Raw genomic sequence first — 15,077 nt, forward strand, 5'->3', positions numbered from 1 at the left:
AATAGATTCAATTATCTTTGATTTGATTAAATATTAAAAATGCATTATTTCAATAAGACTCCTGTTACATAAATGCTCGTATTACAGTTGGAGAATTACGTTAAACAAAGAAATATTTTTGCACAAATTCCAAATAATATTAAAACTTATGGGTGCAATCAAGTAAAAATTGGTCAAGATCAATCAAAATTTGAAAAAATGCCTAAAAAACCACTTAAACGGTTTGCCAACGGTGGAAATTTGTTTGCTTTTTTTAATTATATATAAAACGATTCCAACAAAATTTGTATTCTTAAAAATTTTAGTGGAGGGAAAAAATTCAATGGAGCACCTCATTATGTGCCTCCTCCTATGCGAATGCAAAAAATGTTTGCTGATAAAAAAATTAGCGTCAAATTTAATGCGATTTACGCAATTTTGCATCATTATTTTTAATTATTCGATGATTTACTTCCAGGAAGAATCGTTTCGATCCATTAAAGGCCCAAGCTGCAAGGAAGCGCTCATTTAAACTTATTGTGTGTTGCACGCATTTTCCATTGTTTCACTTCCCATTTAGATTAAAGGATTTAATCCAACAATGTCAAAAGGAACACTGTTAAATTTTTTGCAAGACAAATGTCAAAGAAAATTGAAAATTCAAAATGTATGCAATAATTATCATTTTATATTTAACTTACAAAATATTTTAATTCCAAATAGTTAATGAAAAACGACGAACAAGCAGAAATAGTTGTGACGACACAAGAAGACAGTCAATCTATTTTAGCATTAAATGGAACAAGAACTGGTGATGGAATGCAATTGACGATTGTTATGGATACTTTGCACGTTGACATGCACAATCCGACTGTTAAAGCTTTAATCGGATATGTTGGAGCTCACTTTAACCAACAAACACTTCAACTTGATTTGTCTTTTATGAACAAAGCTCCTGAACTGAAAAATATAAAAGTCAATTTCTCTGATGCAACTTTCACGTCATATTTATTAAAGGCACTGAGGATTAAAGCTCGTCAAGCTACAACTCTTAAGCTTGAGAACAACAACATACGTACACTCTGTCATCTTGCTCCCCTCTCCTCTGCAATGCCAAATCTAATAAATCTTTCTTTGAAAGACAATGAACTTAGTTTGCAACATTAAATTTAATAAAAGTTATTAGCCATTCTTTCAATTTCATTTCTTCCTTTATTCTGACGTTATGCTTTTGATTATGATCTAACATGTTATTCAATGCTCAACACTAATGTGGAAATTGCTTTCTTGTTCCAATGATCAGGCAATGCACACGAATTAGATTTTCTTCGTGAGCTTCGTTTGCAGAACATTGTGCTGATCGGAAACCGTTTGCAGACGTCGAAAACACCTTTTGATTATCTGACAGACGTGCGCAGCAGGTTTCCGAAGCTTGTCTCGCTTGATGGGAACAATTTGCCTGTTTATCAGTTCACAACTGTATGCTTTCTTTTATTTTATTTTTTCTTTCTTTTTTTTTCTATTTATACTTTCTCTTTCTCTTTCGTTCATTCATTCATTCATTTTTTTTTTTTTTTTTTTTTTTTTTTTTTTTCGTTCTCTTTTTCTATTTTTTCTTTTTTAACTGAATATTTTTTGCTTTTTCATTGCTTTTTTTTTAAAAAATTCTTGCTGCATTGATGTATTCTTTATATGCATCGCTTTATTTGTCATCAACATATTTATTTGTCTTTTACCCCCACCCTCCCCACAAAATGCTTATATTTTTGCATAACCTTCAACATCCAACAACTTCCAGGATAATCGAACACGGATTAACCCAACGCCACAAGCCGAATACTACAACCCCTCGTCGCAGACGGAGTATTACCAGAAGCTGCTGGAGGGCTTCTTTGAGTCATACGACCAGAGCCGAAACAACATGGGCATGGCATACACAGCTGTATCTACATTCACCCTCTCGCTGGACGAGCAGTCATTCGCGGAGGTGGCAGCAGGCACGTCTGGGCAGACAACAGGGCCCATTCCGAGCATTGTGCATCCAAACGACAAGTCCATTGAGAACTACCGCCGGAACAACAGGAACATTATGCTCCAGCTGGATCTGGGCAAGCTGATGGAGAGGCTGCGGGCGTCGGACAAAGCGATTGAAGACTTCTTCCACACGATTCCGTACACACGTCACCGCATCACCAACATCGATGCCTTCACCATCCGCCTGCCGTCAGTGACAGCTGCAGTGAGTGTGGCGCCGGGGCTGCCGCCTCCCCCGCCGCAGGTGGAGATGGTGGATGCGCTGCAGATCTGCCTCATCGGGCGCTTTGTCGACAGGCGCGAAGGAGAAGAACCGAAGCCCCCGCTCAACGTGAGGCGGTTTTCGCGCACGTTCATCATTACCCCGTCGATGAAGCCTGGCGCGCTCTTTTCCATCCTCAGCGACCATCTGACGGTGCTGCCGTCCACTGCGAGAGGGCTCGAGGAAGGCGAAGGGCCGACTGTGTCTGACATGGGCATGGACCGCTCGGCTGCCGGTGCAGCTGTTGCGCCTGCTGCAATAGCTCCAATGGGAATGGCGCCAGGAGCATCTGGACTTACTCCGGTTTGTGTTTATTATTATTATTATTATTATTATTATTATTATTATTATTATTATTATTATTATTATTATTATTATTATTATTATTATTATTATTATTATTATTATTATTTATGAATAATATTTTTATTATACCAATATTTCTTCATTATCTTTATTTGTTGAATTTGATATTCAATTAGGATCAAGAGAAATTAGTTATGCAGTTTGTGGAGGCGACGCACATGACAGTCACCTCTGCGACCAACCTTCTGTCTGCCGCTGGATGGGATCCGATGAGGGCGATGGCTGGCTACACGCAGCTCTTCAACCAGCACATGCTCCAGGCGGATATGTTCCAGCCCGGTTTTGCTCCGTACTGAAGCATCTTTCTTCGATAATTCAACTGGCCTTCTCTCTCACTTCACCTTCTCAAATTCGCTTCATCATCCTATTCTTTTTTTTTTTCTGTTTGAAAAAAAAAGAAAAGGAATTATTTTTGTTATTTCAAAGGAAAGCTAAAAAAAATACTTTGAAAGACTTGAAATTCAAAGATAATTGCACATCAACAAGAATAAACATTTTGCAATGCGTATTGAATTTTGTGATATGTGTACATGAAAATGATTGAAGAAAAAAAAATATAAATAAAAACAGAACAGAGAAGAGCAGAATAGAATGGAATAGAATATTCATCATTTAATTGGAGCTTGTTAAATTGTTAACATTTATCTTTTTATTATTACTATTATTTTTTCTTTTGAAAAAAAGACATTCTTTTGTTGATTCATTGGGGAGCTGATGATGAGTCAGAAGAAGCAGAAGAGTGTGAGTCTTCGCCTGTTCCAAACACGGCAGATGCAGCTGGTGTGCTGCTTGATGGAGAAGTTGAAGATGAAGATGTTGAAGAAGAAGATGATGATGGAGGCAAAGGAGGAAGTGCAGAAGTTGATGTAGCTTGGACAGAAGATGCAGAAGAAACAGCATCTGTGGCTGGCAATGAGGAAGGAGATAGAGACGAAGGCTGGGCCGAAGTAGTTGTTGCTGAGGAAGCTGATGCAGAAGGAGAAGGAGAGGAGGAGGAAGGAGAAGAAGCAGAAGCAGGCGAAATAACAGAAGGGAACGGAGCAGTCGAGGCAGTCGAAGCAGCCGAAGACAGTGGCTGTTGAGGTGAATTGAGAGTTTTGTTTGTTTGGGGAGACACTTTCGGGTCAGACGGCAGAGCAGCCTGTGTGACTGTGCTGGGCTTGTCTGCCAGCAGGCCAAAGTTGATGGGTGATGATTGGCTGCCCATGAAACCTGCCTGCGCTGTCATCTTCACAGGTCCTTCGTGCGACGAAAACGTCGGGGGCGAGAAAGCTGCCCGCGGAACACTCAGCAGATGCGAATTGTCTGCCTCGGAGAAATCCTTTCGGCTGCTCTCTTTCTTCGACGCAGTTTCTCCGTCGTTCTCCTGCGCTGCCTTCTGCTTGTCGGCGCTCTTCGGCTTTCTTCCCCTCTTCCTCTGTCCAATTTCTGGCTGCATCGCCACTGACGAGTGTGCAACAACAGGCATCTTCGGAACTGCTGCTTGTTGAGCCATCCCGAGCTTGCTGCTCCTCATCATGCTGCCCTGCTGCAACGAGGCCGAGGAAGGGTTCATATACGGCATGCCCGATGGTGTGGCTGGGAGTGCTGTTGGTGTTCCTGCAGGTGTGTTTGCGGGGAGTGTGAAGCCAGCAGTGCCGAAAGAAGTATGAGCATTCTGTGTGACACCAGCTGGGGGCATCCCTGCACCCACGGGCGAGAACTGGATCTGCGATGCCATCACGCCCATTGATGGATTCACCATCGGTGCAAACGTCGCCCGCTGCATCACACCAGCCATGGCGACCTGCCCGTTCGATGCTGTCAGGCCAGATGGAGTGTGCATTCCACCCATCGATGCACCTGCTGCCTGCTGATGCTGACTCTGGGGGCCAGAGCTGTATGTTGGATAAGGCGCATAGGAGGAAAGAGTGGTGAGGAGAGCAGGGTTGTTGGGTGTCGCTACGAAAGAAGAGGATGCGGCCTGCTGGTTGACAGGTGTGTGGGTGTTGCTGCCCTGTCCAGCAGCCGATGGCTTCAGTGCAGTGTTGAAGGGAGACGGGCTCATCACAGCAGAAGAGAACGAAGTTGAAGAGGAAGAGGAAGCAGCCCCGTTGGCATTGGTGTTGTTGTTGATGATGTTGCTTCCCCCGATGAATGCTGAGCCTTGCATTCCCTGTGCACCCATCACAGCACTTCCAGCGTTGCTTCCTTGAGCAATAGGTACAACCGACTGGGGCAGTCCCTGCTGCAGCGACAGGCCAGATGGCAGGCCTGCTGTCATATGCGACGCCAGCTGCATCTGCGACCCGCCAATGCTACTCACACCAGACACGCCAGACACTCCTGACATGTGATGAGGCCCAAGTGCTGCCATCGCTGCTGCGTCTGCCTGCGACGGCATTCCGAACGGAGGAAGAGCCATCTGCACCTGCCCGCCCATCATCCCGCTGCTCCCTTGCATTCCCCCGCCTGGCCCGTACTGCCCTGCTGCCCCGCCCATCCCGCCTGGCCCAATCGCCCCGCCGCCTCCCATCTGATGAGAGAAGGAGGTGCCTGGCGGAGTGATGGGGCCAGCAGGGAAGGTGGGGGGAGGGAAGGAGGCAGATGAAGGGGAGCCGAGTGTAGAGCCTGCAGACTGCAGAGAGCCAGGCATTGTGCCGGCGCCGGCGGAGATGCTGGGCGAAGGGAAGCCAACGCCCATTGCGCCAGAGGATGAAGAAGACATCAGCGCATTGACAGAAGAGGAAGAAGAGGAAGAGGCGTGAAATGACGGGAAGTGGATCGACTGGTTCTGTTTGCTTGCTCCTTTCGTGTGCTTCTTCCGGCCGCGGGTGGATGAAGAAGAGGAGCCTGTTGCTGAGCGCTTTGTTGTGCGGTAGAAGTTTGTGTAGCTGACAGGCTGCTTGCCACGGCGCGTGGGATAAGGCAAGATCTTGTTGTTGTCCAGATACAGCGACGGATCGAAGGCTGGTGAGTGAGGTGAAGCAACAGACTGATTGCCAGGTGAATGGAGATCGGAGCCAGCTGATGTCTGCTCGGCTGTGGAGGCGCCGTTGTCTTCGTCTCCATTTGCTCTCTTTGCGCTTTCGTCTTCGTCGTCAGAGAATAAAAATGCATCGTCGTCGTCATCTTCCATCGTCTGATTATTTGTGTGTCCCTCAACTCCTCCTCCGACTCCTCCGCTGCCTCCTTCCTCCTTCTCGCTCTCCTTCTCCTTCTCAATCTGCTCCTTCAGGATCATCGCCTGCCTCCTTGTCTGATACTGCACTGGGCCGAGTGTGCCATTTGGCCCTATCAACCCAGCCATCGATGGGTCGCTCCAGTCAATCCCATCAATCACAGCGCCTTTCTCGCCCAATCCGTCTGCTTCTTCGCCTTCTCCTTTCTTTGGCAGCTTGGCCATTCCTGTTTTGTCTCTGTCGAGAACAGATGGATCAGATGAGGGGAACTTCAGCTCGCTTTCGTCTTTGATCTTTTGAGTGTAATCATCCAAAAAGCTGGTTCTGTTGAGTAATTTTTGTCTTTGCGATGGAGGTCGGCCTCTTCTTCCTTTCACTTTGCGAGGACCCGAGCGTGTGTCTGAATACACACCTGAACAGAATCAAGATAAGATTGTAATAAAAAGTGAAAAATATACAAAATGTTATTAGAAAAATGATAAATAAACATAAAATTAAATTAAAATTAAAAGTATAAAAAGTTAAAAAAAGAAATAAAAACTCCATAAAAGAATACTAAACACACCACCAATCCATTGAGACTTTGCCCGAGAGCTGTAAGTGGGAACCGACGCTGTGCCAGCCAGCATGCTGTCATACGTACTCAGTCCAGACATTGAGCTTGACTGCTGATCCAACCCAGCACCAATGCCAGCATTGCTTGCATCTCCGTATTTTGAGTCAGCATCAGACAAAGAAGAATGCTCTGAGTGCAACGTGCTGGTTTCTCTGCCAGCTGTACCTGCCCCACCGACTGACCCCAATCCCAGCACATTCTGCCCATACAGCACCGCCGGCGACACAAACCTTCCGCTCTTCCTCGGCTTCATCTGGTAGCCAAGCAGCTTCAGCGTGCTCTTCTTCTTCCTTCCTCTCGTCTTCCCGTGCTTTGCAGAGGCGAGGGAGTCCATCAAGCGCTTGTACTGTATCTGCATCTGCAGCTGGAGATGATGGCGCATCTGCTCCTTCAGCGACGAGTTGTGTGAGCGCTTCCCTCTCATCTGCTGCTGGTGGGCAGCAGACGGAGGAGGAGGCATGCTCGACATGGAGGGGCTGCCTGACACAGCATCAGACTCTGCCACTATCTGAATCGTCTTGTCGATCGCTGCATGGACGGCTCGGTTGATCTCGTCAGACGAGAAGCCTTCGCTCTCCAAACGAGCTATCAGCACAGATGGTGGGGGAATGCCACCTTTTGTCTTCTGAATCAGCTGCGTCTTCTTCTTCGACGACTTCTTCCCCTTTTTGTGCTTAAGGGGTGTGGAAGTGAGTGCAGAAGTGGCTGCAGTTGAAGAGGGCACAGGAGGAGTGAGTGAAGAGGTTATTGTTGGCATTGTCCCAACAACCAGCGGAGACGGCTGGGCAGACAGGCCGGCCTGCATCATCGATGCCTGGGCACTCTGAATGAAAGGATTGGGAGAGATGACCGGGAAGCCTGATGTTGTCTGCTGCTGCTCTGCAACTCCACTTCCTGATGACGAAGTAGATGAAGAAGAAGAGGAAGAAGATAGTTCTGGATGAGAAGGTGTTGACAATTGTGCTTGTCCCTCTGTGGAAGGTGTCTGGAAGGGCGTCTCTGGTCCGAAGGGATCATCTGAACTGGGTGGGGCAGTGACTGGCGAGACACCTGTGCTGAAAGTGAATGGAGAGGGTGTGCCCATTGCTGATTGGGTGTTTGTGTTTGAGTGCTGTGCAGGTGTGCTGGCTGTGCTGCTGTCGTGTTGTGTGTCAAAGGCATCGCCTTCAGATGATGGATGCACTGGGAGCGACGAGGATTGGGATGAGACTGATGTGACGAGTGAAGAAGAGGAAAGTGAAGAAGATGAAGAAGTAGCAGAAGTAGAAGAAGCAGTTGACTGTGACAGCATCAGTGGCTGTGCAGATGACAGAAGAGGCATTCCAACAGAGTCAACAGCTGCCAACGATGAATATAAATGAGGCTCGCCACTTTTCGTGCCGCGTGCAGCATAATCGCTGAGGTATTTGGCAAGATCCATGTCTTCTGCACACTCCACCATCAGCTCTCTTGCCAGCTTCACAGACGAAGGAGGAGGCAAGCCTTGTGCGATAGCCTCGTCGTCTGCCCACTCACGCATCATCTTCTCTTCATCCAGCACATGGAATTGGTTGTAGTATGATGAAGAGACAGGAGGGATGAGGGGGTTGGTTGCGTGCTTCAGAAACTCTGCTACTCGGTCACGCTCCATGATGCAGTCATCCATCCTCCACTGCAACCCAGCTACGATATCCTCAGCAGCTTCTGTTGGGTTTTGAGGGAATGTGGAGGGGGTGGGGTGGGGAATTAACAATTGAAAAATAAAAAAGAACAAAGAATATTAGATTAAATAAATATATAAATAAATATAAAAGCAACACACTTATTTCCACGTCCAATTGGGCGATGTCTGCAATCAGTGCATCTTCCTGCTTCGTCGGGAGAAGCAGCGAGAAGTCGAAGAAGAACGGTTCTCCTCCCTTTTCAATCATTTTCCTCTTTTCTGCCCTCATCTTTGCCAGGTCCCTCTGCATTCCCTCTCTCGAATACCTCGTCCTCCTCTCCCCCGGCTTCATAAACGCCTCCATCCACTCCGCATCCTCCTTTGTCAGCACCACCCACCGCTGCTTCCCACTCTTCCGCCGCAGAAGCGACCGCATCTCAGCCAACACAGAAGGACTCCACGACTTCAGCTCTTCTTCATCAGGCAGATCATCTCGTTTCACTCTTTCCTTCAGAATGTCAAGAATTTCATTGGATTCTTCTGTTGATGGTTGATCATTGTTGTGTTTGTCTGTCTTCTTGCTCTGTGTATCAGATGAAGCAGAAGAGTCAGAAGAAGAAGAAGAAGATGCAGAAGCAGACTCAACCGCTTCAATTGCACTCATCCCGTTCTTTGTTGTGCTGTCGACTGTGAATGAGCCCAGTGGCTGTGTCCAGTCGACGATGCCTTCTTTTATCCAGTCCTCTTCAAACAGCTGTGCCTTGAGCGCTCTCCTCTCCAGCTCCTCTTTGATGAGCAGCCGCCTCCTCAGCAGCCACTCCCTCCTTTCTTTCTCGCGCGCTGCCACACCTTCAACTGACTTCTCCTTCTCAGACAGCTTCGACGCATGCTTCAGAGAAGAGTCCATTAGACCTCCTCGGAATGTGCGTGGCTGGCGGGAGAGAAGAGAGGAAGAGGAAGAAAAAGAAGAAGATAATGACAGAGAAGAAGATGGATCGGTTAGTGAAAGAGCAGATGAGGGAAACAGAGAAGAAGACAATGACGATGATGCATTGTTTATTTTCTGAATGATGTCCATGTCTTCTTCTTTGGCTGATCTCTTTGCTTGGCTTTTTCCTTCATTCTCTTTCCCCTCTTTTGTTTCGCTTCCTTCTTTTTCTGTTTTCACCTCGTCTGTCTCCGATGAAGATAGCAAAGTTGATTCTGCTTCCTGTTTTCCCTCTGCTCCCAATGGGAGTGTGGTATAAGATGCATCAGCTGAACTGTCCATTCCATTTGCATCGCCTTTCGTTCGTTTGTGTGTCATCTCCTGCTGCTCACCTGCAGAAGAAGAAGAGGAAGAAGAAGAAGAAGAAGATGGTGATGATGACTCATTCATTCGAGACCCATCCACAGGCACAAGATTCGGAGACAGCACACTCTTCCCGCTCTTTGTTACTATTCCCTTTGTCATCCACCCATCGCTTTCAATTGTCTCCTTCTCCTTCTCTTTCTCTTTCTCTTTCTCCTTCGCCCCTCCTTTCCCTCCCATTTTCTGCGTCTTCGGAGAACCCATGTCACCCACCATGAGGCTCAGCAGCTCATTCACTCCTCTCATCCTCTTGCTCCTCCTCCCTTTCTCAGCAGGTGTGCCTGGATTCCCTTCACCTGCATTTCCTGTTGTGATATCTGTCTGATTGGCATCTGACTGCGGTGTTGCTGATGTGGGTGTTGTGATGATGGAGGGGTTGTCTAGCTGTTCAGAGGATGGGCTTATCAGAGCTGTCTGCTTTGTGTCTGCTTCTGCGTGTGGATGGGCAGACGGGCGAAGAGGAGTCGGATGCAGCACGGCTGGTGCTTGGTTTGTGCTCTCATCTGAAATGGATGTTGATTCAGCTGATGTTGCTGCTTGGGTTTCTGTGATTTCTTGTTGTGTGGCAGTTGTATTGACATCACCAAGTTTCTCTTCAGATGAAGTAACACTCGGTTTCTCACTTGTTTGTGTCTCTATTAGAAGTTCTGTTGTTACTCCAGTCATTTCCTTTTGATCTGTTTCCATCTTTTTGATAGTCTCAGTTGTTGTTGTGCTGATTTCCTCTTCTTTTTCCTGTGTGTTTTGCAGCGAAAGTGGCATTGGTACATCATCAGCTTCAATCTGCATTCCATTTACATTCAAATCTTCTTCTTTCTCCTTTTCTTTCCTTTCTTCCAAGCTATCTTCTTCCATTGTTTGCAACCCACCATTCGCTCCCCTCCTTCTCCTGTTAACAGAACGATGCACAGAGTCCACAATCACAGGCAGCTCTGGATACAATCTGGTGGCTGCCCACATCTGCCTGGCCATCAGCTCTTTCACACTCAGCTGGTGCTTTGGTTGATTTTCTGTGAAAGAAGAACCATCTTTATTTGAGTTGACATTAAGTGAATTTTCTGCACTTTCGTTTTTCTCCTCCACATCCATTGCAATTGAGTCATCCTTATCTGTCTTCTGTATCACTCCCAGCCCCTCTTCTTCCTTCTCCCCCGTTCTATTCTGATTAACCTGATTAATCTGAGCAGCCGATGAATGACACAGAACTGGAAGAGTTGGGTCGTTCACCACATCCACCCATTCCATGTTGATGGCGCGCATCATGTGTCTGTCTGCCTTTCCTTCCCACTGGTCGAACTCATCGTATGTCTCATGATAGAACAGGTTGGTCGATGCTGGCTGGAAGTCAGCTGCAAATGTGCACATGCGCTCTGGGAATAGAAGATGAGGTATGAAAAGGAAAATAAAGAAATAAATAAATAAATAAATAAATAAATATTGAAGAAGAAAATGATTCAAAAGAATCGAAAAGCATTATATGGAAAAAAATCGTAGATCCAAAAAAAAAAAGAAAAGAAAAGAAAAGAAAAAATCATTAGAATTATAATCAAAAGCACACCTTCTTCCACCCACTTCCAGAGGCAGACTCTTCCGAGTGACGAGAGCGTGACCCACAAATAGGAAGACGAAGAACAATCAACAGCAACCGCGTCTTCGATGTTTGTCTGGAGCATTTGCATTCCTCCGTGGAAGATGAGCTCATGCATCAGCACTTTGTGTGCAGAAGAAGGATGAATTGGAGAAGAGAGGAGGGAATGGCCAGCAGAAGCAGAAATAGAAGAAGAAGAAGGAGGAGGAGGAGGAATGGAAACAGAAGCAGAGGCAGAGCGAGAGACGGGAGAGAGAGAAGGAGTGGGAGTGGAGGAGGAGGAGAGGAGAGCAGAAGGCATGTTGGAGGAAGAGGATGGGAGAGGGGAAGGCGTGATGGAAGGGGTGCTTGTGGCAGTGGTTGTGACAGTGGTGGAGGAAGAGGAAGAAGAAGAAGAAGAGATAGAAGAAGAGGAAGAAGATTCTGGAGATACCAATGGCAAAGCAGAAGAAAGAGAAGGAGAAGGAATTGCAGAAAGATCAGATGAGTCCATTGGAGTCGGTGCAGTCTCAGAAAGATCAGAAGAAGCAGATGAAACAGAAGAAGAAGAGGAAGGTGTGTCTTCTTCCATCTGCATTGACTGAGGTGTACCTGAAGAAGCAGATGAAGAAGAAGATGTTGTTGATGATGTTGTTATCAATGAAGATGTTGCAAACAAAGATGGAGGTGCTGCTGAAGGTGATGGTGATTGGGGTTTGAGAACAGATTGCTTTTCGGCTTCTTCTTTGGCATTTGCAATCTCTGTGCCTTCTGTTAATTTTTCAGGCAATTCAGAAGAAGAAGAAGAGGAGGAGGAGGAGGAGGAGGAAAGGTGTGAAAGTGGAGAAGATATAGCAGGAACTGACGTGTCTGAAGATGTAGAAGACTTCTGAGCAGCAGCAGAAGAAGAATTCGAATCAGCCGAAGCCGATGCAGATGAAGACGAAGAAATAACATTGCGAGCAAACGGAAGAGGAGAAGGAGATGAACCCGGCGCACTTGAAAGTGGTAGGGAAGGGGTGTTGTAGACAGACAAAGGCGGAGTCTGTCTGTTTTCCTTCCGCTGGCCGACGCCAATGAAGAAGCGCTCGCCGTCGCCGGTGGTGGCGATGCTGCCGAGTATAATCTTCTCCATGCCGTTGTTGAAGGAGGCGATGGCGACAGGGCAGAGGGTGGAGTAGCAGTTGGTCTTGCCGTTCTGGTGGGAGGCGAGGAGGAAGCAGGAGGAGAGGAGGGACTGTGGAGCGTAGTGGAAAAGAGAGGAAGAGGAGGAGGATGATGATGATGAGGAAGAGGAAGAAGAAGAAGAAGAAGAACGAGACGTGGAGGTGGAAGAGGAGGATGATGATGATGATGATTGAGATTGGGAAGGAACATTTTCTGTTGAATGTGAAAGAGTATCTGAAGAAGAAGGCGAAGAAGAAGAAGAAGATGTTGCCGTTGTTGTAATTGTTTCTGGTGCAATTGAAGATGCGGCTGGTTCCAAAGACGTGCTATCAGATATGTTTTTTGTAGGTTGAGTGCCATTTTGAGCATCTGCTTCTTCTTCTTCTTTTGGTTTTGTTGTTTCTGCTTTTGTGTCTGTTGAAGCAGAAGAATCTTTTTCTGAATGATTTGAATCAACAGGCGCTTTGGATGAGATGGATGCTTCATCTGCAGTACTTTCAGAGCCATCTTTAGGCAAATGATCTCCCTGAGTTGTTTCACTTGGCTTATCTGGCTGCTCATTTGTTGAGGTATTAGACTCACTTTTGCCTGTGGAGTCATCAGTTGGAGGATGAGTTGGTTCAGAAGGAGAATTTGAAGTTGAGCTTTTAGCTTCTGAAGCATTTGGAGTGCTTAAATTATTGCTTGAAGTCGAAGCGTTGGCTTCTGAAGAAATGCCTTCTTCATTTTTTTGCTGTGGCGTTACGTTTTGTGTGTGTTTTTGTGAATTATCTTTTTCCTGGTCTGGCATATCAGCAAGTGGGTCAGCAGAATTTGAACTGCTTTTCGAATTATCTGCCGGCATTTGTTCTGTCACGAGCGCAAAGGGACATTCCGCGTGTCCAATCACACTTTCTAGCAATTTGATAGGAGGATTTCGAAGCCATTGAAGAGCAGTAACTCCAGTATGATCTTCTTTAGGCGCACATATCATCCACTTCTTTGTTGTTGCATCATACACACATATTTGCCCGTCTGAATTACCTATTGCCAACTGTAGTTTTGATGGGTGCCAAGATAAACAGGTTATAGTGCATGGTGCATTTGGGGATGAAATTGTTTTATCATTTCCTGGAAACTTAAGATCATCAATTTGAACATTTTTTCCTTCAAAGCAACATGAAAGTGAAGGGGAAAACATAATTCTGTGCGATGTGCTTAGAGCGGCAAATGGATATCTATTAAAAATGTTATCAATGAAAATGTTCAATTTTTTTTAAATGCGAAGCATTGATAAACAAACGGTGGATGATGGAATGCTGATGCAGTTTTAATTTCTTCACCAAGATTAAAAACTGTAAATGGGTTTTGTTGAGCCATTGTCCAAATCGCAATTGAACCATTTTGGTGGGCAGAAAAGAGAAACCCTCCACAAATACTACAAAAAAACCAAATAAAAAGGAATGAGATGTTAAAAATAAAACAAAGATATCAAACTCAATTGCAACCGGGTAATTGAGGCAAGGATCTTTGAATGTTTGAAGTGGAAGTTGAGATCTCAAAGTTGCAACGTCCCAAAGTTGTAAAGTCCCATCTGCGCAGGCACAAAACAAAAAAAGGCCCTGATCATCGAAGCGCGTGAGAACTACATTGTATCCAGTAATCTCACTGACAATACGAGGACGGAATTTTCGACCTTATCAAAAAAACAAAATAAATGACCAGAAAATTTTTTTGAAAAATCTAAGTTACTTATCCTGTTTGAGAATTTTAACATACTTATCATTATCTATCTTTGATAAGTATCCTATATTTGAATTCCGTCGAAATCAGGGTAATTTCAAAAACAGAATAAATGTGAGTTATTATGGGAACAAATATGAAAATAATTGGTGAAACTATTGTATAAAAAATTAAACTTCGAAATGAACAAAGCTAAGCAAAAAGAACAAGGTATTAGATTAGTGTTATTTAAGAAAGTCTAAAAACTAATTTCATAACAAAAAACTTATCTCTTCAAAGAGGCAGGCGCATAAATATTACAATTTCACTTTTGAATAAAATTAATTTTAAAAAAATTAAGTTGAAAAATGTTAAAGTCAAATTAAAAGAAAAGAAAGAAAACAAAGCAAAACCTGTTTTAATCGACAATCCAGATAGCCTTTTCAAATCAAGTGATGGAAGGCGAAATGGTGGTACTTTTGTGGCATCTATGTCAAGGAAGTTTTCTATTCATTTTTGAAATGTGATAGTTGAAAAATTGCAAATCTGCAAAAAAAATTTTTTTAGCAAACGTTTTCCAAATGGATCGAGCATTTCATCAGGATTTTTGTTGAATCCCTCTGGAACAATGGAAGGAAGATCAGAGCATGTAGTTTGAATGAACATTGTCACAAGAGATCGCTTTTTCCTTTCAAGTTGCTAAAAAAAAAAAAGAGTCAACGTAAATCTTCATCAATTTCGATGATGTGCGACATACATTAACAATATAAAATAGTTGGTCTGATGTTACAGTAATTTGCATATTTTCATTTATTGCAATTGAATGATGCTCTCGAGTTGCATCATAAAGAAGTTTATTCAAATCCGTGAGAGAAGACAGAACATATTGTTCAGCTTTTGGAATAATTTCTGCCCCACGAGTTTTGAATTCTTCATTTATGTACTTTACACATTTGTTGATTCGTCCCTTTTAAAAATAACACGCATGATTTTGAGAGGATTTGAAAAAAACAAATAAATATAAATAACAATAAAAAAACTTTATAAATGTACCTGTATTTTTGCTGGCTTTTCGACAGAATCCTTTTGAATTTTCGCAATAAATGCTTTCAATGTCTCAGGACTGATCATGTTGATAATTTTGAGTTATAAAGGTTATATTGATCAAATCTGGAAATTTGACATTTTCACTCCATCAAAATACTTGTTAGAGTTACAAAATCTTTAAATG

General features: G+C 44.5%; 3 protein-coding genes across 3 annotated transcripts; 1 reads left to right on the forward strand and 2 right to left on the reverse strand.

Annotated features, from left to right (window-relative positions):
• The first annotated feature begins 175 nt into the window (after positions 1-175).
• On the forward strand, positions 176-3,152 carry MONOS_269 (putative TAP Cterminal subfamily protein). Its single transcript, XM_067872627.1, has 8 exons — positions 176-242; positions 306-368; positions 458-518; positions 560-646; positions 703-1,132; positions 1,283-1,458; positions 1,778-2,578; positions 2,758-3,152. Exons 1-8 carry the CDS (start codon positions 199-201, stop codon positions 2,935-2,937), a joined length of 1,842 nt encoding a protein of 613 aa, XP_067731733.1. The 5' UTR covers positions 176-198; the 3' UTR covers positions 2,938-3,152.
• MONOS_268 (uncharacterized protein) lies at positions 3,130-13,910 on the reverse strand (the record flags this gene model as incomplete). The annotated part of the gene is made up of 7 exons (XM_067872617.1): positions 3,130-6,214; positions 6,368-8,101; positions 8,220-10,781; positions 10,970-13,362; positions 13,428-13,562; positions 13,622-13,820; positions 13,904-13,910. The coding sequence occupies 7 exons, from the start codon at positions 13,908-13,910 to the stop codon at positions 3,342-3,344; spliced, it is 9,903 nt and encodes a 3,300-aa protein (XP_067731734.1). The 3' UTR covers positions 3,130-3,341.
• Positions 13,911-13,994: 84 nt separating this feature from the next.
• MONOS_267 (uncharacterized protein) lies at positions 13,995-14,977 on the reverse strand (the record flags this gene model as incomplete). Its single annotated transcript, XM_067872606.1, has 5 exons — positions 13,995-14,174; positions 14,260-14,352; positions 14,419-14,545; positions 14,604-14,813; positions 14,900-14,977. The coding sequence occupies 5 exons, from the start codon at positions 14,975-14,977 to the stop codon at positions 14,164-14,166; spliced, it is 519 nt and encodes a 172-aa protein (XP_067731735.1). The 3' UTR covers positions 13,995-14,163.
• Positions 14,978-15,077: the final 100 nt, after the last annotated feature.

Source organism: Monocercomonoides exilis (assembly GCF_001643675.1).
Source record: "Monocercomonoides exilis strain PA203 chromosome Unknown scaffold11-1913109, whole genome shotgun sequence".
Classification (NCBI taxonomy): domain Eukaryota; phylum Preaxostyla; order Oxymonadida; family Polymastigidae; genus Monocercomonoides; species Monocercomonoides exilis.

What these genes read in the sequence shown, in the direction of transcription:
- MONOS_269 (XM_067872627.1), top strand. Translation starts at nt 199, where the DNA reads ATGCCTAAAAAACCACTTAAACGGTTTGCCAACGGTGGAAATTT. An exon ending in TTTGCCAACGGTGGAAATTT is followed by an intron (nt 243 to 305) that starts GTTTGCTTTTTT and finishes TAAAAATTTTAG; the next exon opens with TGGAGGGAAAAAATTCAATG. An exon ending in CCTATGCGAATGCAAAAAAT is followed by an intron (nt 369 to 457) that starts GTTTGCTGATAA and finishes ATTTACTTCCAG; the next exon opens with GAAGAATCGTTTCGATCCAT.